The sequence below is a fragment of the Pseudophryne corroboree genome, chromosome 4, assembly GCF_028390025.1.
Source record: "Pseudophryne corroboree isolate aPseCor3 chromosome 4, aPseCor3.hap2, whole genome shotgun sequence".
NCBI classification, from domain to species: Eukaryota; Metazoa; Chordata; class Amphibia; order Anura; family Myobatrachidae; genus Pseudophryne; species Pseudophryne corroboree.
In genome coordinates, this window is record NC_086447.1 from 919,916,222 (window position 1) to 919,942,253 (window position 26,032).

General features: G+C 51.2%; 1 protein-coding gene across 7 annotated transcripts in view; it reads right to left on the bottom strand.

The window, feature by feature from the left end:
• DNAH14 (dynein axonemal heavy chain 14) overlaps positions 1-26,032 on the bottom strand; it is a 427,754-nt gene that overhangs the window by 389,051 nt on the left and 12,671 nt on the right. For all 7 annotated transcript variants that reach the window (XM_063919003.1, XM_063919002.1, XM_063918999.1 and 4 more), the window contains exons 2-6: positions 21,868-22,035; positions 19,155-19,276; positions 13,247-13,407; positions 9,518-9,639; positions 8,769-8,930 (exon numbers count right to left, since the gene is read on the bottom strand). In XM_063919003.1, coding sequence (XP_063775073.1) covers positions 8,769-8,930; positions 9,518-9,639; positions 13,247-13,407; positions 19,155-19,276; positions 21,868-22,035 — 735 coding nt within the window. The remainder of the gene's footprint in view (positions 1-8,768; positions 8,931-9,517; positions 9,640-13,246; positions 13,408-19,154; positions 19,277-21,867; positions 22,036-26,032) is intronic.

Here is a 26,032-nt window from a genome sequence, read left to right on the forward strand (position 1 = left end):
GGTGGCCCTGACATGCGGGGCAGACTAGCCCTGTGCTGGGCGTCCCCCCGCATGTCAGTGTGAATGATCGTACGATCATCTCGGAATGACCCCCAAAGTACCAACCAACCAGCTTCTAACTGTCATTTTTCAAACGCAGCCTATAACATGACAGTAGGGAGCTGATTGGCTGCTACTTTATCTCCGTCCAAGGACTAGTACTAGACTAACAAGTGGGGCGATGTGAGACAGAAATAGGCCTGCAATATTCCGCCTAGCAATGGACCACAGGAACTAATGCAGGCTGCCTAGTAACTGCTACCGTATACAGCGGGCCCGAGGAGACGCCATATTGACGAAACATTTTAATGCGTCTTTTTCAGAAATATTTTTATTCCGCTATACATATACATGTTTTAGATGTCAACATTTTAGCTTTCTCTATGTTATGTATGCTTACATTTTTTACCGTGTCGACATTTTGACTGTCAACATTTATTTTTTTCGACCTTATGCCAATGTCAACCTTTTGGTTGTCGGCATTTTGACCATGTCGATATTCTGTCAGTCGACATTTTGGTGTTGACCTTTGGATTGCCTAAGTTTTGACGGCCTGAATTTTGACTACATCCCCATTTGGCGTGCTCTCCTACTAAAGCGGGCGCTGAAAACCATTTGATGAAAACAGCGCTATTCTAAGCAAAATGGTCAAGAAATACATTTTTGGTTGGAAAAACTCTGGCAATAAATAATCATATAAGACATTGCTTGGTGACTGTGCCCCGGAATCTGGATTGTTCTGTAACAGAGAAGCATTAACTGTTCCAAACAGTTTTACTTTCTGTGATTATCGGGATTTCTTGAACAGTTTGTAAGAATTTGTTAAAAGCGTTGATTCTGAATAGCAAATTCTTTTAGAATACAAGTGTCGGATTTAGAGATGGATGCAAACCTGATTGTTTCGCAACTGAGCGATTATCACCGGTCTGCGCCATGCATCTAAGTTGCACTGCGTAAACGTCTATACATGAGTCACAACTGGTCAAGCTGGGTACACACTGCTCGGCTGATCAGTCCCCTCTGAACTATATGGCCCTCATTCCGAGTTGATCGCTCGTTATTTTTCATCGCATCGCAGTGAAATTTCGCTTAGTGCGCATGCGCAATAGTCGCACTGCGACTGCGCCAAGTAACTTTGCTATGAAGATAGTTTTTTTACTCACGGCTTTTTCTTCGCTCCGGCGATCGTAGTGTGATTGACAGGAAATGGGTGTTACTGGGCGGAAACACGGCGTTTTAGGGGCGTGTGGATGAAAACGCTACCGTTTCCGGAAAAAACGCAGGAGTGGCCGGAGAAACGGGGGAGTGTCTGAGCGAACGCTGGGTGTGTTTCTGACGTCAATCCAGGAACGACAAGCACTGAACTGATCGCACAGGCAGAGTAAGTGTGGAGCTACTCTAAAACTGCTAAGTAGTTTTTGATCGCAATAATGCGAAGACATCGGTCGCAATTTTAGGATGCTAAGATACACTCCCAGTAGGCGTAGGCTTAGCGTGTGTAACTCTGCTAAATTCGCCTTGCGACCGATCAACTCGGAATGAGGGCCTATATGTTAGGCAGGGTGCACACTGCTCAGCTGATCGATCACCTCTGAGCTATATGTTAGGTAGAGTACACACTGCTCAGCTGATCGATCACCTCTGAGCTATATGTTAGGCAGAGTACACACTGCTCGGCTGATCAGTCCCCTCTGAGCTATATGTTAGGCAGAGTACACAATGCTCAGCTGATCGATCCCCTCTGAGCTATATGTTAGGCAGAGTACACAATGCTCAGCTGATCGATCCCCTCTGAGCTATATGTTAGGCAGGGTACACACTGCTCAGCTGATCGATCCCCTCTGTACTATATGTTAGGCAGGGTACACACTGCTCAGCTGATCGATCCCCTCTGAGCTATATGTTAGGCAGAGTACACACTGCTCAGCTGATCGATCCCCTCTGAACTATATGTTAGGCAGAGTACACACTGCTCGGCTGATCAGTCCCCTCTGAACTATATGTTAGGCAGGGTGCACACTGCTTAGCTGACCGATCACCTCTGAGCTATATGTTAGGCAGAGTACACACTGCTCAGCTGATCGATCACCTCTGAGCTATATGTTAGGCAGAGTACACACTGCTCGGCTGATCAGTCCCCTCTGAGCTATATGTTAGGCAGAGTACACACTGCTCGGCTGATCAGTCCCCTCTGAGCTATATGTTAGGCAGAGTACACAATGCTCAGCTGATCTATCCCCTCTGAGCTATATGTTAGGCAGGGTGCACACTGCTCAGCTGATCAGTCCCCTCTGAGCTATATGTTAGGCAGGGTGCACTCTGCTCAGCTGATCGATCACCTCCTCTGAGCTATATGTTAGGCAGAGTACACACTGCTCGGCTGATCGATCACCTCTGAGCTATATGTTAGGCAGGGTACACACTGCTCAGCTGATCGATCCCCTCTGAGCTATATGTTAGGCAGAGTACACACTGCTCAGCTGATCGATCCCCTCTGAACTATATGTTAGGCAGGGTGCACACTGCTCAGCTGATCGATCCCCTCTGAGCTATATGTTAGGCAGAGTACACACTGCTCAGCTGATCGATCCCCTCTGAACTATATGTTAGGCAGAGTACACACTGCTCGGCTGATCAGTCCCCTCTGAACTAAATGTTAGGCAGGGTGCACACTGCTCAGCTGATCGATCACCTCTGAGCTATATGTTAGGCAGAGTACACACTGCTCAGCTGATCGATCACCTCTGAGCTATATGTTAGGCAGAGTACACACTGCTCGGCTGATCAGTCCCCTCTGAGCTATATGTTAGGCAGAGTACACACTGCTCTCGGCTGATCAGTCCCCTCTGAGCTATATGTTAGGCAGAGTACACAATGCTCAGCTGATCGATCCCCTCTGAGCTATATGTTAGGCAGGGTGCACACTGCTCAGCTGATCGATCACCTCTGAGATATATGTTAGGCAGGGTACACACTGCTCAGCTGATCGATCCCCTCTGAGCTATATGTTAGGCAGAGTACACACTGCTCAGCTGATCGATCCCCTCTGAACTATATGTTAGGCAGGGTGCACACTGCTCAGCTGATCGATCCCCTCTGAGCTATATGTTAGGCAGAGTACACACTGCTCAGCTGATCGATCCCCTCTGTACTATATGTTAGGCAGGGTACACACTGCTCAGCTGATCGATCCCCTCTGAACTATATGTTAGGCAGAGTACACACTGCTCGGCTGATCAGTCCCCTCTGAACTATATGTTAGGCAGGGTGCACACTGCTCAGCTGATCGATCACCTCTGAGCTATATGTTAGGCAGAGTACACACTGCTCGGCTGATCGATCACCTCTGAGCTATATGTTAGGCAGAGTACACACTGCTCGGCTGATCAGTCCCCTCTTAGCTATATGTTAGGCAGAGTACACACTGCTCGGCTGATCAGTCCCCTCTGAGCTATATGTTAGGCAGAGTACACAATGCTCAGCTGATCGATCCCCTCTGAGCTATATGTTAGGCAGGGTTCACACTGCTCAGCTGATCAGTCCCCTCTGAGCTATATGTTAGGCAGAGTACACACTGCTCAGCTGATCGATCCCCTCTGAACTATATGTTAGGCAGGGTGCACACTGCTCAGCTGATCGATCACCTCTGAGCTATATGTTAGGTAGAGTACACACTGCTCAGCTGATCGATCACCTCTGAGCTATATGTTAGGCAGAGTACACACTGCTCGGCTGATCAGTCCCCTCTGAGCTATATGTTAGGCAGAGTACACAATGCTCAGCTGATCGATCCCCTCTGAGCTATATGTTAGGCAGAGTACACAATGCTCAGCTGATCGATCCCCTCTGAGCTATATGTTAGGCAGGGTACACACTGCTCAGCTGATCAGTCCCCTCTGAGCTATATGTTAGGCAGAGTACACACTGCTCAGCTGATCGATCCCCTCTGTACTATATGTTAGGCAGGGTACACACTGCTCAGCTGATCGATCCCCTCTGAGCTATATGTTAGGCAGAGTACACACTGCTCAGCTGATCGATCCCCTCTGAACTATATGTTAGGCAGAGTACACACTGCTCGGCTGATCAGTCCCCTCTGAACTATATGTTAGGCAGGGTGCACACTGCTTAGCTGACCGATCACCTCTGAGCTATATGTTAGGCAGAGTACACACTGCTCAGCTGATCGATCACCTCTGAGCTATATGTTAGGCAGAGTACACACTGCTCGGCTGATCAGTCCCCTCTGAGCTATATGTTAGGCAGAGTACACACTGCTCAGCTGATCAGTCCCCTCTGAGCTATATGTTAGGCAGAGTACACAATGCTCAGCTGATCTATCCCCTCTGAGCTATATGTTAGGCAGGGTGCACACTGCTCAGCTGATCAGTCCCCTCTGAGCTATATGTTAGGCAGGGTGCACTCTGCTCAGCTGATCGATCACCTCCTCTGAGCTATATGTTAGGCAGAGTACACACTGCTCGGCTGATCGATCACCTCTGAGCTATATGTTAGGCAGGGTACACACTGCTCAGCTGATCGATCCCCTCTGAGCTATATGTTAGGCAGAGTACACACTGCTCAGCTGATCGATCCCCTCTGAACTATATGTTAGGCAGGGTGCACACTGCTCAGCTGATCGATCCCCTCTGAGCTATATGTTAGGCAGAGTACACACTGCTCAGCTGATCGATCCCCTCTGAACTATATGTTAGGCAGAGTACACACTGCTCGGCTGATCAGTCCCCTCTGAACTATATGTTAGGCAGGGTGCACACTGCTCAGCTGATCGATCACCTCTGAGCTATATGTTAGGCAGAGTACACACTGCTCAGCTGATCGATCACCTCTGAGCTATATGTTAGGCAGAGTACACACTGCTCGGCTGATCAGTCCCCTCTGAGCTATATGTTAGGCAGAGTACACACTGCTCTCGGCTGATCAGTCCCCTCTGAGCTATATGTTAGGCAGAGTACACAATGCTCAGCTGATCGATCCCCTCTGAGCTATATGTTAGGCAGGGTGCACACTGCTCAGCTGATCGATCACCTCTGAGATATATGTTAGGCAGGGTACACACTGCTCAGCTGATCGATCCCCTCTGAGCTATATGTTAGGCAGAGTACACACTGCTCAGCTGATCGATCCCCTCTGAACTATATGTTAGGCAGGGTGCACACTGCTCAGCTGATCGATCCCCTCTGAGCTATATGTTAGGCAGAGTACACACTGCTCAGCTGATCGATCCCCTCTGTACTATATGTTAGGCAGGGTACACACTGCTCAGCTGATCGATCCCCTCTGAACTATATGTTAGGCAGAGTACACACTGCTCGGCTGATCAGTCCCCTCTGAACTATATGTTAGGCAGGGTGCACACTGCTCAGCTGATCGATCACCTCTGAGCTATATGTTAGGCAGAGTACACACTGCTCGGCTGATCGATCACCTCTGAGCTATATGTTAGGCAGAGTACACACTGCTCGGCTGATCAGTCCCCTCTTAGCTATATGTTAGGCAGAGTACACACTGCTCGGCTGATCAGTCCCCTCTGAGCTATATGTTAGGCAGAGTACACAATGCTCAGCTGATCGATCCCCTCTGAGCTATATGTTAGGCAGGGTTCACACTGCTCAGCTGATCAGTCCCCTCTGAGCTATATGTTAGGCAGAGTACACAATGCTCAGCTGATCGATCCCCTCTGAGCTATATGTTAGGCAGGGTGCACACTGCTCAGCTGATCGATCACCTCTGAGCTATGTTAGGCAGGGTACACACTGCTCAGCTGATCGATCCCCTCGGAGCTATATGTTAGGCAGAGTACACACTGCTCAGCTGATCGATCCCCTCTGAACTATATGTTAGGCAGGGTGCACACTGCTCAGCTGATCGATCCTCTCTGAGCTATATGTTAGGCAGAGTACACACTGCTCAGCTGATCGATCCCCTCTGTACTATATGTTAGGCAGGGTACACACTGCTCAGCTGATCGATCCCCTCTGAACTATATGTTAGGCAGAGTACACACTGCTCGGCTGATCAGTCCCCTCTGAACTATATGTTAGGCAGGGTGCACACTGCTCAGCTGATCGATCACCTCTGAGCTATATGTTAGGCAGAGTACACACTGCTCAGCTGATCGATCACCTCTGAGCTATATGTTAGGCAGAGTACACACTGCTCGGCTGATCAGTCCCCTCTAAGCTATATGTTAGGCAGAGTACACACTGCTCGGCTGATCAGTCCCCTCTGAGCTATATGTTAGGCAGAGTACACAATGCTCAGCTGATCGATCCCCTCTGAGCTATATGTTAGGCAGGGTTCACACTGCTCAGCTGATCAGTCCCCTCTGAGCTATATGTTAGGCAGAGTACACACTGCTCAGCTGATCGATCCCCTCTGAACTATATGTTAGGCAGGTTACACACTGCTCAGCTGATCAGTCCCCTCTGAGCTATATGTTAGGCAGAGTACACACTGCTCAGCTGATCGATCCCCTCTGAGCTATATGTTAGGCAGAGTACACACTGCTCAGCTAATTGGTCCCATCTGAGCTATATGTTAGGCAGAGTACACACTGCTCAGTTGATCTGTCCCCCTGAGCTATATGTTAGGCTGGGTACACACTGCTCGGCTGATCGATCCCCTCTGAGCTATATGTTAGGCAGAGTACACACTGCTCAGCTAATTGGTCCCATCTGAGTTATATGTTAGGCAGAGTACACACTGCTCAGTTGATCTGTCCCCCTGAGCTATATGTTAGGCTGGGTACACACTGCTCGGCTGATCGATCCCCTCTGAGCTATATGTTAGGCACAGTACACACTGCTCAGCTGATTGGTCCCCTCTGAGCTATATGTTAGGCAGGGTACACACTGCTCAGCTGATCGATCCCCTTTGAGCTATATGTTAGGCAGAGTACACACTGCTCAGTTGATCTGTCCCCTCTGAGCTATATGTTAGGCAGGGTACAGACTGCTCAGCTGATCGGTCCCCTCTGAGCTATATGTTAGGCAGAGTACACACTGCTCTGCTGATCAGACCCCCTTGCAACTATATGTTAGGCATGGTACACACTGCTCAGCTGATCGGTACCCTTTGGGCTATATGTTAGGCAGGTTACACACTGCTCAGCTGATCAGTCCCCTCTGAGCTATATGTCAGGCAGGTTACACACTGCTCGGCTGATCGGTTCCCTCTGAGCTATATGTTAGGCAGTGTACACACTGCTCGGCTGATCGGTACCCTCTGAGCTATATGTTAGGCAGGGTACACACTGCTCAGCTGATCGGTCGCCTCTTAGCTATATGAAAGGTAGAGTACACACTGCTCAGCTGATCGGTCTCCTCTGAGTTATATGTTAGGCAGAGTACACACTGCTCATTTGATCTGTCCCCTCTGAGCTATATGTTAGGCATGGTACACACTGCTTGGATGATCGGTCCCCTTTGAGCTACAGTATATGTTAGGCAGAGTACACACTACTCAGTTGATCTTTCCCTTTTAACTATATGTTAGGCAGAGTACACACTGCTCAGCTGATCGGTCCTCTCTGAGCTATACTGTATGTCAGTCAGGGTACACACTGCTCAGCTGATTGGTCTCCTCTGAGCTATATGTTAGGCATGGTACACACTGCTCAGCTGATCGGTCCCCTCTGAGCTATATGTTTGGCAGAGTACACACTTCTCAGTTGATCTGTCCCCTCTGAGCTATATGTTAGGAAGAGTACACACTGCTCGGCTGATCGGTCCTCTCTGAGCTATATGTTAGGCAGAGTACACACTGCTCAGTTGATCTGTCCCCTCTAGGTATATATTATTCAGAGTACACACTGCTCAGCTGATCGGTCCCCTCTGAGCTATACTGTATGTCATGCAGGGTACACACTGCTCAGCTTATTGTTCTCCTCTGAGCTATATATTAGGCATGGTACACACTGCTCGGCTAATCGGTCCTCTCTGAGCTATATGTTAGGCAGGGTACACACTGCTCAGCTGATCGGTCCCCTCTGAGCTATATGTTAGGCAGGGTACACAGTGTTCAGGTGATCGGTCCCCTCTGAGTTATATGTTAGGCAGAATACACACTGCTCAGCTGATCGGTCTCCTCTAAGCTATATGTTAGGCAGAGTACACACTGCTCAGCTGATCGGTCCCCTCAAAGCTATATGTTAGGCAGGGTACACACTGCTCAGCTGATCGGTATCCTCTGAGCTATATGTTAGGCAGGGTACACACTGCTCAGTTGATGGGTCCCCTCTGAGCTATATGTTAAGCAGAGTACACAAGTTACTGATTAATCTGCTGATTGGATTAAACACTCCCGATCACCTGACTGATTGGTAACATGTGTACTCAGCTTAGCATATAGCTCAGAGGGGACAGATCAGTCCCGTCTCAGCAGTAAGTAGCAGGGGGGGCGGATGATCACAGATCAGGCCGCTCTGCAGTCAATCAGCGATTATAAAGTGCTGCTCAGACCCACTTATTGAGGCCAGACAGAGCGACCGCCTCAGAATGCAGATAGCAAGGCAAGGGCACATGATATCAGTGGTCAGTCAGATCGACATTACAGTCGCTTCTCTTTGTGTCGGGAGGGAGCGGAGCATAAAATCCCTTGCGGTGGACCCAGGGGCAGAGTTGGGCCAAAGCCCACTTGCCTGTGACGCCAGGCAAGTGGTTGCGGAGCGATGATTTCTGGTAACACAGGGAAAAATGAAAGCTTACCTTAGACACCTGTGAAGCACTAAGCGTCCAGTACAGGTCGCAATGAACAGCAGTGGCTGCCGGAACCACCTGCAGATCGTACGGATCATATCGAGCGGTGGAAGAGTTGCGACATCTGGGCAGACAGTACACAAATTCTCCTCTGTCTTCTTTTGTTGTTACCTGAACAGAAGTAAAAACACTTAGATGCTGTAATACCGGTTGGTGCATCTTTAGACGCCACCGTCGCTTGCATCGAGCAATGAATCATCTGAGTCCGCAGCCACTTTAGGACACGCCAGTGACACTCCCATAACACGCCTATAATACGAGCATCTCCGTGCGTCCGCAGAGCCACCTCCCAGTCACGCATTTGCAAGACATTTCTAAGACCCATGGGGTAAATTTACTAAGGTGGGAGATTTTTAGAACTGGTGATGTTGCCCATAGCAACCAATCAGATTGTATCTATTAACTTCTAGAAGCAGCTAGACAAATGTTAAGTAGAATCTGATTGGTTGCTATGGGCAACATCACCAGTTCTAAAAAAAACTCCCACCTTAGTAAATTTACCCCCATGCTTCTCAATCACATCCGACTCTGGACGCAGGCGCAGTAGAAAGAAAACACTCAGCTGCGTCCGACATCAGCAGTGCGTCCGACTCAGAAGCAGCCCGAAAGTGGGCAGACTGCCTCGTCATACACTGCACCCATATTATGTGGCCTTTCTGTAAAGCCGGCAGTGTACTGTTGTGTCAGTGTAAGTTTACCTCTAGCAGCCGGTTATATCTATCAGCCTTCGGTCTTCTCGTTCCAGGAGCCAAATTTGGAAATTCTGTTTTCCAGCCGAGACGGGATCGAAGTCTGTGAATGTGCGATATTGCACTGTCATCTGGACACAAGGTGATAGAGCAACTATTATTCTGTTTATCAAGACAATTTCATTTGTAGGGTTTCACATTATTAAGTCCTAGTGACACATTAGTGATTGCTGGACTGCACATTATAAAGTCCTAGTGACACATTAGGGATTCCTGGGCTGCACATTATAAAGTCCTAGTGACACATTAGTGATTGCTGGACTGCACATTATAAAGTCCTAGTGACACATTAGTGATTGCTGGACTGCACATTATAAAGTCCTAGTGACACATTAGTGATTGCTGGGCTGCACATTATAAAGTCCTAGTGACACATTAGGGATTCCTGGGCTGCACGTTATAAAGTCCTAGTGACACATTAGTGATTGCTGGGCTGCACGTTATAAAGTCCTAGTGACACATTAGTGATTGCTGGGCTACACGTTATAAAGTCCTAGTGACACATTAGGGATTCCTGGGCTGCACGTTATAAAGTCCTAGTGACACATTAGTGATTGTAGGGCTGCACGTTATAAAGTCCTAGTGACACATTAGTGATTGTAGGGCTACACGTTATAAAGTCCTAGTGACACATTAGCGATTGCTGGGCTGCACGTTATAAAGTCCTAGTGACACATTAGGGATTCCTGGGCTGCACGTTATAAAGTCCTAGTGACACAGTAGTGATTGTAGGGCTACACGTTATAAAGTCCTAGTGACACAAAGCCACCCTGCATCATTGCTATATGGGGTATCATAGCACAAAGCCACCCTGCATCACTGCGATAAGGGGCATCACAGCACAAAGTCACCCTAAATCACTGCTACAAGGGGCATCACAGTACAAAGCCACCCTGCATCACTGCGATAAGGGGTATCACAGCACAAAGCCACCCTGCATCACTGCAATAAGGGTTATCACAGCACAAAGCCACCCTGCATCACTGCGATAAGGGGCATCACAGCACAAAGCCACCCTGCATCATTGCGGTAAGGGGCATCACAGCACAAAGCCACCCTGCATCACTGTGATAAGGGGCATCATAGCACAAAGCCACTCTGCATCGCTGCGATAAGGGGCATCACAGGACAAAGTCACCCTAAATCACTGCTACAAGGGGTATCACAGCACAAAGTCACCCTAAATCACTGCTGCAAGGGGCATTACAGCACAAAGCCACCCTGCATCACTGCAATAAGGGGCATCACAGCACAAAGCCACCCTGCATCACTGCGGTAAGGGGCATCAAAGCACAAAGCCACCCTGCATCACTGCGGTAAGGGGTATCACAGCACAGAGCCACCCTGCATCACTGCGGTAAGGGGCATCACAGCACAGAGTCACCCTAAATCACTGCTACAAGGGGCATCACAGTACAAAGCCACCCTGCATCACTGCGATAAGGGGTATCACAGCACAAAGCCACCCTGCATCACTGCAATAAGGGTTATCACAGCACAAAGCCACCCTGCATCACTGCGATAAGGGGCATCACAGCACAAAGCCACCCTGCATCACTGCGGTAAGGGGCATCACAGCACAAAGCCACCCTGCATCACTGCGATAAGGGGCATCACAGCACAAAGCCACACTGCATCACTGCGGTAAGGGGCATCACAGCACAAAGCCACCCTGCATCACTGCTACAAGGGGCATTACAGCACATAGCCACCCTGCATCACTGCAGTAAGGGGCATCACAGCACAAAGCCACCCTGCATCATTGCGGTAAGGGGCATCACAGCACAAAGCCACCCTGCATCACTGTGATAAGGGGCATCATAGCACAAAGCCACCCTGCATCGCTGCGAAAAGGGGCATCACAGGACAAAGTCACCCTAAATCACTGCTGCAAGGGGCATCACAGCACAAAGTCACCCTAAATCACTGCTGCAAGGGGCATTACAGAACAAAGCTACCCTGCATCACTGCAATAAGAGGCATCACAGCACAAAGCCACCCTGCATCACTGCGGTAAGGGGCATCACAGCACAAAGCCACCTTGCATCACTGCGGTAAGGGGCATCACAGCACAAAGCCACCCTGCATCACTGCGATAAGGGGCATCACAGCACAAAGCCACCCTGCATCACTGCGGTAAGGGGCATCACAGCACAAAGCCACCTTGCATCACTGTGACAAGGGGCATCACAGCACAAAGCCACCCTGCATCACTGCGATAAGGGGCATCACAGCACAAAGTCACCCTAAATCACTGCGGTAAGGGGCATTACAGCACAAAGCCACCCTGCATCACTGCGGTAAGGGGCATCACAGCACAAAGCCACCTTGCATCACTGTGATAAGGGGCATCACAGCACAAAGCCACCCTGCATCACTGCGATAAGGGGCATCACAGCACAAAGTCACCCTAAATCACTGCGGTAAGGGGCATTACAGCACAAAGCCACCCTGCATCATTGCAGTAAGGGGTATCACAGCACAAAGCCACCCAGCATCACTGTGATAAGGGGCATCACAGCACAAAGCCACCCTGCATCACTGCGATAAGGGGCATCACAGCACAAAGCCACCGTGCATCACTGCGGTAAGGGGCATCACAGCACAAAGCCACACTGCATCACTGCGATAAGGGGCATCACAGCACAAAGCCCCCCTGCATCACTGCGATAAGAGGCATCACAGCAAAAAGCCACCCTGCATCACTGCGGCAAGCTGCAATGCAGAATGTGTCTCTGCATTGAGAGAAATTACTTGTAGACACATTGACCTGTGAATGTTATTAAGTCACCCATAACTTTATTGTGACACACTTACATCCACCAACTCACCAGCACTAGTCAACTATAATAATACCAATTAAACTAGGAGGGGACTTACAGTACTACCGCCTCCTAAACAACATAAACCGCACTGTGCAGGACTCACCCCCTTTACTCTAGCAGAGCCTTGGACGAAACCGCACAGGAATGTCCATAATCCACCCGCAGGGTGAGGACACACTCGCCATCTTCCCAAAAGGGGGTGCCCCACAACGACCACTCATGTAAACTTTGACCGCTGTCTGGTAGCGACTTTCCGCCCATCTGGCTATCAAAGTCTACTATTATAATGATCGTGAAGCCCAAAACCGGACCAAAATAACCAAACTGAAGGGTGGGTGGGAGGGCTTCCAAATGGCCAGAGAAAGATGGCCGACAGAACTTGCCTATAAATACTGCACATCCACTCCTCCTACAAAATACCTAATAGGCCAACCAGGTCACCTGACCCAAGATGTCAATCACTAAGGCTAGCCCTGCCCTGTCCTCAACAAAATAGTCCCAAAAAACAAGGGCGCTTATGTGGCTTCGCACTTATGCAGCTCTCCGCTTGCTAAAACAGCCTAAGCTGAGAGCACCGCGGCTCTTTCCACCTGTGTGTGTGGGGGGTATTGGACTAATACGGTATTAATGGTAAGAATGCAAATTTGTTGCACCACTGATCCCAGCATGCCCTGGCAGCTTTCACCCGGGTGACAGCTGGGCAAGCGCAAATGAGCCCCTTGCGCACGCAACGCTATATATTCCCCCTCCAGGGAAGTCGTGGACCCCCAAGAGGGAGAAAAGCTGTCGGTATGCCGGCGGTAATAAAAGAGATCTTTGTAAATATGAGCTGGATATTGGTGACTGTGTTTACCGCTTGCATTGTCCTGACACAGATCAGTCTGCAGCCGGCCGCGCTGCTGCAGCTTCTCCCCTACAGCAATATCCAGCAGGTCTCTATTCCCTCTCACTTCTGTGTTCCAGGACGGAGCCATGTCCTCCGGGCTCTGGCTGCTGATCAGTACACCTCTGCGCCTGCAGGAAGAGAACAATGGTTTCTAACCCACCAAGGAGACGAGGTGTACAGCACTAGTTCTAGTAACACACACAGATCACCGGGCCTGGATACAGTAACACAGCACAACACCATAAATTACATCTCTGCCAAATATTATTCTAAACTATATGCTCTTTTAGGGTAATGTATTTAGAAATGTTTACCGCATTGCAGGACTACAGTATGGCGGCTGCGTGCTAGGAAGGATAGGCCTTCATTTGTATTATGTGGTTGCGGCTGTAGTGACACTTTGTATATCTCAGTGCTATATGTGAGGAGCCTCAGTAGACTTCATACTAATGATACAATTATTAATAAAATTATGTTTTAGTGCAATATTTTGCAGTTCCAAACATGCACAGTGCTAATGCCAGCCTGGGGACGGTGTGAGACAGGTTACTGGGGCTGGTGTCAGACAGGTTACTGGGGCAGGTGTGAGACAGGTTACTGGGGCTGGTGTGAGACAGGTTACTGGAGCTGGTGTGAGACAGGTTACTAGGGTTGGTGTGAGACAGGTTACTGGGGCTGGTGTGTGACAGGTTATAGGGGCTGGTGTGAGACAGGTTACTAGGGCTGGTGTGAGACAGGTTACTAGGGCTGGTGTGAGACAGGTTACTGGGGCTGGTGTGAGACAGGTTACTGGGGCAGGTGTGAGACAGGTTACTGGGGCAGGTGTGAGACAGGTTACTGGGGCTGGTGTGAGACAGGTTACTGGGGCAGGTGTGAGACGGGTTACTGGGGCTGGTGTGAGACAGGTTACTGGGGCAGGTGTGAGACAGGTTACTGGGGCAGGTGTGAGACAGGTTACTGGGGACAGTGTGAGACAGGTTACTGGGGCAGGTGTGAGACAGGTTACTGGGGCAGGTGTGAGACAGGTTACTGGGGACGGTGTGAGACAGGTTACTGGGGACGGTGTGAGACAGGTTACTGGGGCCAGTATGAGACAGGTTACTGGGGCAGGTGTGAGACAGGTTACTGGGGCAGGTGTGAGACAGGATACTGGGGCAGGTGTGAGACAGGTTACTGCGGCTGGTGTGAGACAGGTTACTGGGGCTGGTGTAAGACAGGTTACTGGGGCAGGTGTGAGACAGGTTACTGGGGCTGGTGTGAGACAGGTTACCCGGCCTAGGGCAGGTGTGAGACAGGTTACCCAGCCTAGGGCTGGTGTGAGACAGGTTACTGGGGCTGGTGTGAGACAGGTTACGGGGCCTAGGTCAGGTGTGAGACAGGTTACTGGGGCAGGTGTGAGACAGGTTACGGGGCCTAGGTCAGGTGTGAGACAGGTTACTGGGGCAGGTGTGAGACAGGTTACCCGGCCTAGGGCTGGTGTGAGACAGGTTACCGGACCTGGGGTATGGTGTGAGACAGGTTAGCCGGCCTAGGGCTGGTGTGAGACAGGTTTCAGGGCCTGCGGCTGGTGTGAGACAGGTTATCGGGCCTAGGGCTGGTGTGAGACTGGTTTCGGGGCCTGCGGCTGGTGTGAGACAGGTTACTGGGGCCAGTATGAGACACGTTACTGGGTCAGGTGTGAGACAGATTACTGGGGCCGGTGTGAGACAGGTTACTGGGGCCAGTATGAGACAGGTTACTGGGGCAGGTGTGAGACAGGTTACTGGGGCAGGTGTGAGACAGGTTACTGGGGCAGGTGTGAGACAGGTTACTGCGGCTGGTGTGAGACAGGTTACTGGGGCAGGTGTGAGACAGGTTACTGGGGCTGGTGTAAGACAGGTTACTGGGGCAGGTGTGAGACAGGTTACTGGGGCTGGTGTGAGACAGGTTACCCGGCCTAGGGCAGGTGTGAGACAGGTTACCCAGCCTAGGGCTGGTGTGAGACAGGTTACCCGGCCTAGGGCAGGTGTGAGACAGGTTACCCAGCCTAGGGCTGGTGTGAGACAGGTTACTGGGGCTGGTGTGAGACAGGTTACGGGGCCTAGGTCAGGTGTGAGACAGGTTACTGGGACAGGTGTGAGACAGGTTACCCGGCCTAGGGCTGGTGTGAGACAGGTTACTGGGGCAGGTGTGAGACAGGTTACCCGGCCTAGGGCTGGTGTGAGACAGGTTACCGGACCTGGGGATGGTGTGAGACAGGTTAGCCGGCCTAGGGCTGGTGTGAGACAGGTTACGGGGCCTGCAGCTGGTGTGAGACAGGTTTCAGGGCCTGCGGCTGGTGTGAGACAGGTTATCGGGCCTAGGGCTGGTGTGAGACTGGTTTCGGGGCCTGCGGCTGGTGTGAGACAGGTTACTGGGGCAGGTGTGAGACAGGTTACTGGGGGGCAGGTGCGAGACAGGTTACCGGGGCTGGTGTGAGACAGGTTACTGGGGCAGGTGTGAGACAGGTTACTGGGGGGCAGGTGTGAGACAGGTTACTGGGGCCAGTATGAGACACGTTACTGGGGCAGGTGTGAGACAGGTTACTGGGGCCGGTGTGAGACAGGTTACTGGGGCCAGTATGAGACAGGTTACTGGGGCAGGTGTGAGACAGGTTACTGGGGCAGGTGTGAGACAGGATACTGGGGCAGGTGTGAGACAGGTTACTGCGGCTGGTGTGAGACAGGTTACTGGGGCAGGTGTGAGACAGGTTACTGGGGCTGGTGTAAGACAGGTTACTGGGGCAGGTGTGAGACAGGTTACTGGGGCTGGTGTGAGACAGGTTACCCGGCCTAGGGCAGGTGTGAGACAGGTTACCCAGCCTAGGGCTGGTGTGAGACAGGTTACTGGGGCTGGTGTGAGACAGGTTACGGGCCTAGGTCAGGTGTGAGACAGGTTACTGGGGCAGGTGTGAGACAGGTTACCCAGCCTAGGGCTGGTGTGAGACAGGTTACTGGGGCTGGTGTGAGACAGGTTACCCGGCCTAGGTCAGGTGTGAGACAGGTTACTGGGGCAGGGTGAGACAGGTTGCCCGGCCTAGGGCTGGTGTGAGACAGGTTACCGGACCTGGGGATGGTGTGAGACAGGTTAGCCGGCCTAGGGCTGGTGTGAGACAGGTTACGGGGCCTTCAGCTGGTGTGAGACAGGTTTCAGGGCCTGCGGCAGGTGTGAGACAGGTTACCCAGCCTAGGGCTGGTGTGAGACAGGTTACTGGGGCTGGTGTGAGACAGGTTACGGGGCCTAGGTCAGGTGTGAGACAGGTTACTGGGGCAGGTGTGAGACAGGTTACCCAGCCTAGGGCTGGTGTGAGACAGGTTACTGGGGCAGGTGTGAGACAGGTTACCCAGCCTAGGGCTGGTGTGAGACAGGTTACTGGGGCTGGTGTGAGACAGGTTACCCGGCCTAGGTCAGGTGTGAGAAAGGTTACTGGGGCAGGGTGAGACAGGTTGCCCAGCCTAGGGCTGGTGTGAGACAGGTTACCGGACCTGGGGATGGTGTGAGACAGGTTAGCCGACCTAGGGCTGGTGTGAGACAGGTTACAGGGCCTTCAGCTGGTGTGAGACAGGTTTCAGGGCCTGCGGCTGGTGTGAGACAGGTTATCGGGCCTAGGGATGGTGTGAGACTGGTTTCGGGGCCTGCGGCTGGTGTGAGACAGGTTACGCGGCCTAGGGCTGGTGTGAGACAGGTTATCGGGCCTAGGGCTGGTGTGAGACAGGATACCGGCCTGGGGCCGGTGTGAGACAGGTTACCCGGCCTAGGGCTGGTGTGAGATAGGTTACCCAGCCTAGGGCTGGTGTGAGACAGGTTACGGGACCTGCGGCTGGTGTGAGACAGGTTTCAGGGCCTGTGGCTGGTGTGAGACAGGTTATCGGGCCTAGGGCTGGTGTAAGACTGGTTTCGGGGCCTGCGGCTGGTGTGAGACCGGTTACCCGGCCTAGGGCTGGTGTGAGACAGGTTACCCGGCCTAGGGCTGGTATGAGACAGGTAATCGGGCCTAGGGCTGGTGTGAGACTGGTTTCGGAGCCTGGGGCCGGTGTGAGACAGGTTACCCGGCCTAGCGCTGGTGTGAGACAGGATACTGGGCCTAGGGCTGGTGTGAGACAGGTTACCAGGCCTAGGGCTGGTGAGAGACAGGATACCGGGCCTGGGGCCGGTGTGAGACAGGTTATTTGGCCTGGGGCTGGTGTGAGACAGGTTATTGGTCCTGGGGCTGGTGTGAGACAGGTTATTGGGCCTGGGGCTGGTGTGAGACAGGTTACCAGGCCTAGGGCTGGTGTGAGACAGGATACTGGGCCTGGGGCTGACGTGAGACAGGTTACTTGGCCTGGGGCTGATGTGAGACAGGTTACCAGGCCTAGGGCTGGTGTGAGACAGGATACTGGGCCTGGGGCTGGTGTGAGATAGGTTACCAGGCCTAGGGCTGGTGTGGGACAGGTTACTGGGGCTGTTGTGAGACAGGTTACTGGGGCTGGTGTGAGACAGGTTACCAGGCCTAGGGCTGGTGTGAGACAGGTTACGGGGCCTGGGGCTGGTGTAAGACAGGTTACTGGGGCTGGAGTGAGACAGGATACTGGGCCTAGGGCTGGTGTGAGACAGGATACTGGGCCTGGGGCTGATGTGAGACAGGTTACGGGGCCTGGGGCTGACGTGAGACAGGTTACCAGGCCTAGGGCTGGTGTGAGACAGGATACCGGGCCTGGGGCTGGTGTGAGATAGGTTACCAGGCCTAGGGCTGTTGTGAGACAGGTTACTGGGGCTGGTGTGAGACAGGTTACTGGGGCTGGTGTGAGACAGGTTACCAGGCCTAGGGCTGGTGTGAGACAGGTTACGGGGCCTGGGGCTGGTGTAAGACAGGTTACTGGGGCTGGAGTGAGACAGGATACTGGGCCTGGGGCTGGTGTGAGACAGGTTACGGGGCCTGGGGCTGGTGTGAGACAGGTTACGGGGCCTGGTCTAACATGTAAACAACATTGTGAGCCTGATGCTCCAATGTCCACTCTGTCCTTTTTCAGAAGAGAAGGTAGAGCAAGGATTTATCAATAACCTCCCCCCCCCCCCCCACACACACACACAGTAATACGTAGGAACCACCACACGGTCCCGCAGCGCTCAGAATGCAGGCACCGGGGATACCTATAGCCACTTACCGGCGGGGAGAAGATAACTCAGTCCGGCAGGGACCCTGTGTGGGGTAAGCGGTGCGGTGACTGGGAGGAGGAGGGGTCGGTGCTGGGGCTGCAGATGATGTGGGTGAGGAGGAGGCAGATAATCGTCTCAACTACCTTATATATACTGTGCGCCGGTGGAGGGGGGGGGTGAGGGGGGAGGTGGGGGGCTGTGCTTTTCCCTCCCACACCCAGCACAGGCCATGCCCAGAACCCTCCGGCCAGCTGCTGGTGGCCACTGGTGTCCTCTACCCCCAGACTGGCCAGGAGCTGTGCGGGGACTGGTGAGCTTACACGTGCAGCGTCATTATAGCCTGCCCATTACAGATAGATATATATCATCTATATATATATATATATATATATATATATATATATGGCTAACCCTATGCCCTCAGCATGACAGAGCCCCGGCTCCCAGCAGCAGGACTTCCAGAAACCCCGCAGCTCCCGTGTGAGTAGTGACCCCCCCCCCCCCTATAATCCGACCCTGGTGTCCGTCATTTTGACGGTCTTATAACTAGTCTGATATATTACATATATATATATATATATATATATATATATACTATGATATATTACATAGCATAATACATATATAGATATATATCTAAATATATAGTCATCAGATAAGGCACATTGAATAAGTATTTATATATAAATAATGTATTTAATGCTTGTTTCATAAATACTTATTCCCCTGGTCTCTCAGCTTCCGTAAGTTTCTTCTCCTTCTGTCCTCTCTGCAGATAGAAGTGCGGATAATGGAATGACGCGCCTCCATGTTTCCTGGCGGTGGCTTCGGAAAAAAACTCTGAAAGCAAAAGAACCGGCAAAAAGCGCCGTTATGAACCATTATAGTATATAAATGCTAAAGGACAACCAAACGTCCTAGATTATTCTAATCTTATAATATTTTACCCCTCCCACCCAGTGACCGCCTCTGCCTGTCAATCAGGCAGAGGCGATCGCAGGGCTGAGAGAGCCGTCGGCGTTGGGGCATGCGCAGTTCAGACCTGATTGGCTGCTGGGCGAAAACGCACAGCACCGATCAGGTCTGAATTAGGCCCAGTGCCCTGCTGGACAGCGCTAATGCGGTACAGTAACCCAGGTAGGCTGGGTAACAGATTGCACTTAGGATATTCTGGTTATTTTACTCAGAAGTTTATAGCCGTATTAATAGATATTGGGCCTAATTCAAGGTTGATTGCAAAACAACATTTTCCTCTAATGGGCAAAACCATGTGCAGTGCAGGTGGGGCAGATGTAACATGTGGAGAGAGAGTTAGATTTGGGTGGGGTGTGTTCAAACTGAAATCTAAATTGCAGTGTAAAAATAAAGCAGCCAGTATTTACCCTGCACAGAAACAAAATAACCCACCCAAATCTAACTCTCTCTGCACATGTTACATCTGCCCCCCCTGCAGTGCACATGGTTTTGCCCAATAGAGGAAAATGTTGTTTTGAAATCAACCTTGAATTAGGCCCATTATGTAGTAAAACCGAGTGACGAGTACTGATGTCATTACTTTGATGAGTTCCATCCCTATTAAATACATTGGGAATTCAAATGATTAGAAGTAATAACATAGCTCTACTAGAGATTATGGGGGTCATTCCGAGTTGATCGCTAGCTGCTTTCGTTCGCTGTGCAGCGATGAGGCAAAAAAAGGCACTTCTGCGCATGCGTATGCGGCGCAATGCGCACGCGTGAAGTAATATTACAACGAACGATGTCGTTTCACACAGGGTCTAGCGAAGCTATTCAGTCGCACAGGTGGCTGCAGAGTAATTGACAGGAAGAGGGCGTCTCTGGGTGTCAACTGACCGTTTTCAGGGAGTGTTCGGGAAAAAACGCAGGCGTGCCAAGAAAAACGCAGGCGTGGCTGGGCGAACGCAGGGCGTGTTTTTGACGTCAAAACAGGAACTGAACAGTCTGAAGTGATCGCAAGCGCTGAGTAGGTATTGAGCTACTCTAAAACTGCACAAAAAAAATCACGCCGCCGCTCTGCGATCCTTTCGTTCGCACTTCTGCTAAACTAAAATACAGTCCCAGTGGGAGGCGGCATAGCGTATGCACGGCTGCTAACAACTGCTAGCGAGCGAACAACTCGGAATGACCACCTACTGTATAAGGGAATGATTACAGAACTCATCAGTAACTGAGAGCTTTGCATCATTTACACAAGGTATACTGCATGACACTTCTGGGGCTGTGAAACGCACGCACGACAAGGGGGGGAGTGGTCACGGCCAAAGGAGGCATGGGCACGGCTGAGGTGTGCAAGGCTACGGCTGAAGATGGCTAAAGGAGGTGCATCCACGGCTCACGGGGGTGTGCCACAAGCCATGATTCACGGGGACGTATGGACGGTCGAGCAGAGCTCAGCCCGCCCCGCTCTGTGTTTGGCTGGATCGGTCCTTCAAGCCGTTGGCCCAGAAGTGTCAGATGGCCAGAACAGCCCTGCCCGCACAGCGGCTTCTCTGATCCGCTGCCTGCATCCAAACACAGAGCCATCAGATCAACTGCATGACCATTGGACGTCTGAGTAACCTCAGGATGTCCGGTGAAATCACGCTGCCGGAGCCAATGAATCTGCGTACAAGGACACAGCTACTGGCCCCAACACTGCCCCGTTTTCTAGAACGCTCTGTGCCGCTACCCTGTTGCCACCGCCAAATGCTAGCAGCATGTCAATTGTGCTGCGGCTTTGGGGCATTGCGACCGACATCACCAGACCAGGTGGGTCATTCAGACCTGAACGCAGCTGTGCGTCTGTATGCAGCGGATGCATTCAGGTGGTCTGCGCATGCACACCAGCTGCAGTGCGCGATCCTACACCTTGCGGGCGCAACGTGGTTAACAGTGGAGGCCGTCGAGAGGGGGGCATCAACGCAGCATTTCGCGGACGGGCCATATACGGGGGAAGGTCAGGATGGCTTTCGGGGCGGTCGCGTGATGTCATTAAAAAAATGGCGGCGCACCGCCTGACAGCGCAGCCAGGCTATGTTGCCAGGCGTCAACCTTAATTTGATGCATCCGCCATGTAACTGCGGATGCACGGGAGCCGGCGCCACACATGCTAGACGGCGTTTCCCTGTGCTGGGCGGGCCCCGGATCAGCAAATGCGCAGATCTAGAACCATCAGAGATTTGCGTAAAGACCGGATTCACGTAAATCTCAGAATTTGAGCATTATTATACATGAAAGGCTAATGCTGACGTTCATGCGACACTACAGAAGTCCACTCCTGGTTGTTATATGGCGTCCAGAGCTTTAACTCTGAGCCAGCAACTTGTACGAGTTAAAAGTGCTGCAAGATTTTATATTTGCAGAAACTCACAGACTTATCGGAACAGACACTTTTTTTTTTTTTTAAATCTTAATACAAAAGGATTGCTCACCAGCGTGTGACTTTGCTCATTAGCGCTGACAGCTTGTGTACGCATCGCAGTCCTCCAAGATACCATCTGCAGCACATCTGAATTCTCCGCTCCGAGATGCAGCCGAGAAAGCAGATCTGTCGTAGGCAGGGCCCTGCGCTCAGCCGTGTACATTACGCGTCTCCCGTCCTGAGGTCCAACAAAAACACAAAAGCAAAATAATATAAAAGAAAGTCACTCTTCAACACTGTAAAATAACAAACACGTACAAATGTATTATACAGGAAAATGGCAAAAGTTAGAATACGTGATATAAATGTATCGTTATTTAGAAGTATTTGTATTTTAAATCAGAGAACAATAAGGGGTAACGTCACAGGAAATGTATTTTTTAGCCCAAGTCTTGCAGCAAACAGACTACGGGGGTGATTCAGACCTGAACGCTGCTGTGCGTTTTCGCACAGCGGGCAATCAAGCTAACTGCGCATGCCAACAACAACGGGCATCGCCGGTCAGCGACAGGGTGATACGAAAATTTCATTCGCACAAGCGTTCACAAGGTGATTGACAGGAAGAGGTCATTTGTGGGTGGGAGTGTTCAGAAAAACGCAGGCGTGCCCAAGCATTTTCAGGGCAGGTGTGTGACGTCAGCTCCGGCCCCGATCAGCCTGTTGTGATCGCACTGGAGGAGTAAGTCCTGGGCTACGCACACACTGCAGTGGATTTTTGCAGCTCGGCGTACCCATAGGATCACACACTTGCACGGCGAATTTACACTCCCCCTGGGGGCGGCGACTATCTGAACGTAGGACAGCAAAGTTTGCAGCCCAGCGATCAGGTCTGAATCACCCCCTATGACATGGTCTGGTCTTCAGCAAATCTCCCAAAGTATTTGCTATCAGCAGAGGATTTTAGGAGCTATTCATTAAGGTGACGAGGTCTGTTATAAATGCAGAAACAATACTAACATGGCAGCATACTTGCCTACTCTCCCGGAATGGCCGGGAGGCTCCCAAAAATCGGGTGACCCTCCCGGCCCCCTGGAAGAGCAGGCAAGTCTCCCGATTCGTGGGGACCCCCCTGCCCGTCCGCCCACTTAGTGTGTAAAGTGGGCGGTCCGGGCAGTTGATGACGCGATTCTTGCTGAATCGCGTCATCATAGCCACGCCCCCTGCAGTGTAATGCCGGTGATCGCGGCATTACAGAGCGGGGCGTGGCTTAAAAGAGTCATCGTCATGACCCCGCCCTTGCTCCGCCCCCGCTACACCCTTTCTCCGCCCCGTCCCGCCTCCGGCCCACCCCCTCCACGACGTCACAGCCTCCCCTGCCCGCCCTCTGAGCTGACCTGGCTGCTCTCTCCCGCAGAGAGCAGCCAAAATGTAGGTAAGTCTGCATGGCAGTAGTGAGCCGATTGGCTGGTACTTTATCTCTCTCAACTTTATCACTCTCCAAAGCTTAGTTCGTCTTCCCTGTTTGTTTTCAGCAGTGGACTCATTCAGCATTGCTGTAATGCAGGCTGTATCACTTGTATCTCCTGCATACACAGTACTGATGTGGCCCGCACACTAGTACACAGAACCAACATTTACAAGTTACCCTAACCCAACTTTAGTTTTTTTTATTAAAGTAAGGCAAGGGAGGGGGCCTATCGGGGTCTTAATCTGGGAGTGCCTCCATGTTCCCATCAGTTAGAGATGCAAAAAATAAGATTTTAAACCTACCGGTAAATCTTTTTCTCCTAGTCCGTAGAGGATGCTGGGGACACCGTAAGGACCATGGGGTATAGATGGGCTCCGCAGGAGACATGGGCACTCTAAAGACTTTAGAATGGGTGTGCACTGGCTCCTCCCTCTATGCCCCTCCTCCAGACGTCAGTTAGAGAAACTGTGCCCAGAGGAGACGGACAGTACGAGAAAAGGATTTTTGTTAATCTAAGGGCAAGATTCATACCAGCCCACACCAATCACACCGTATAACAGGGAACATACGCAACCAGTTAACAGTATGAACAAAACAGTATCAGCCAAAGACTGATCTTAACTGTAACATAACCCTTATGTAAGCAACAACTATATACAAGCCTTGCAGAAATATGTCCGCACTGGGACGGGCGCCCAGCATCCTCTACGGACTAGGAGAAAAAGATTTACCGGTAGGTTTAAAATCTTATTTTCTCTTACGTCCTAGAGGATGCTGGGGACTCCGTAAGGACCATGGGGATTATACCAAAGCTCCAGACCGGGCGGCAGAGTGCGGATGACTCTGCAGCACCGATTGAGCAAACATGAGGTCCTCATCAGCCAGGGTATCAAACCTGTAGAATTTTGCAAAGGTGTTTGAACCCGACCAAGTAGCTGCTCGGCAAAGCTGTAAAGCCGAGACACCTCGGGCAGCCGCCCAAGAAGAGCCCACCTTCCTAGTGGAATGGGCCTTTACCGAATTTGGCAACGGCAATCCAGCTTTAGAATGAGCCTGCTGAATTGTGTTACAGATCCAGCGAGCAATAGTCTGCTTAGAAGCAGGAGCGCCAACCTTGTTGGCTGCATACAGGACAAACAGTGACTCCGTTTTCCTAACCCTAGCCGTCCTGGCTACGTAAATTTTTAAGGCCCTGACTACATCAAGGAACTTGGAATCCTCCAAGTCACCTGTAGCCACAGGGACCACAATAGGTTGGTTCATATGAAACGATGAAACCACCTTAGGTAAAAATTGAGGACGAGTCCTCAACTCTGCTCTATCCACATGGAAAATCAGATAGGGGCTATTGTGAGACAAAGCCGCCAATTCTGACACCCGCCTTGCAGATGCTAAGGCCAACAACATGACCACCTTCCAAGTGAGAAATTTTAATTCAACCGTTTGAAGAGGTTCAAACCAGTGAGATTTTAGAAACCGTAACACCACGTTAAGGTCCCATAGTGCCACTGGGGGCACAAAAGGAGGCTGGATGTGCAGCACTCCCTTTACAAAAGTCTGGACTTCTGGGAGAGAAGCCAATTCCTTCTGAAAGAAAATAGACAGGGCCGAAATCTGTACCTTAATGGAGCCTAACTTTAGGCCCATATCCACTCCTGTCTGTAGAAAGTGTAGAAAACGGCCCAGATGGAAACCTTCCGTAGGAGCATTCTTGGCTTCACACCAAGATACATACTTCCTCCAAATACGGTGATAATGTTTCGCCATCACCTCCTTCCTAGCCTTTATCAGAGTAGGGATGACTTCCTCCGGAACACCTTTCCCAGCTAGGATTCGTGTTCAACCGCCATGCCGTCAAACGTAACCGCGGTAAGTCTTGGAACACGCAGGGCCCCTGCTGCAACAGGTCCTCCCTGAGAGGAAGAGGCCACGGATCTTCTGTGAGCATCTCCTGAAGATCTGAATACCAGGCCCTTCGAGGCCAATCTGGAACAATGAGTATTGTCTGCACTCTTTTTCGTCTTATGATTCTCAATATTTTTGAGATGAGAGGAAGAGGAGGGAACACATAGACCGACTGAAACACCCATGGTGTCACCAGGGCGTCTACCGCTACTGCCTGAGGGTCCCTTGACCTGGCACAATACCTCCAAAGCTTCTTGTTGAGGCGTGACGCCATCATGTCTATTTGAGGAAGTCCCCAATGACTTGTTATCTCTGCAAAAACTTCTTGATGAAGTCCCCACTCTCCTGGATGGAGATTGTGTCTGCTGAGGAAGTCTGCTTCCCAGTTGTCCACTCCCGGAATGAAGACTGCTGACAGAGCACTTACATGATTTTCCACCTAGCGAAAAATCCTGGTGGCTTCCGCCATTGCCAATCTGCTCCTTGTCCCGCCTTGGCGGTTTACATGAGCCACGGCTGTGACGTTGTCTGATTGAATCAGAACCGGTAGGTCGCGAAGAAGATTCTCCGCTTGTCGTAGGCCGTTGTATATGGCCCTCAATTCCAGCACGTTGATGTGTAGACAAGCCTCCTGGCTTGACCATAGTCCCTGAAAATGTCTTCCTTGTGTGACTGCTCCCCATCCTCGGAGGCTCGCGTCCGTGGTTACCAGAACCCAGTCTTGAATGCCGAACCTGCGACCCTCTAGAAGGTGAGCACTCTGCAGCCACCACAGGAGAGACACCCTGGCCCTGGGGGACAGGCTTATTTTCTGATGTATTTGTAGATGGGACCCGGACCACTTGTCCAGAAGATCCCACTG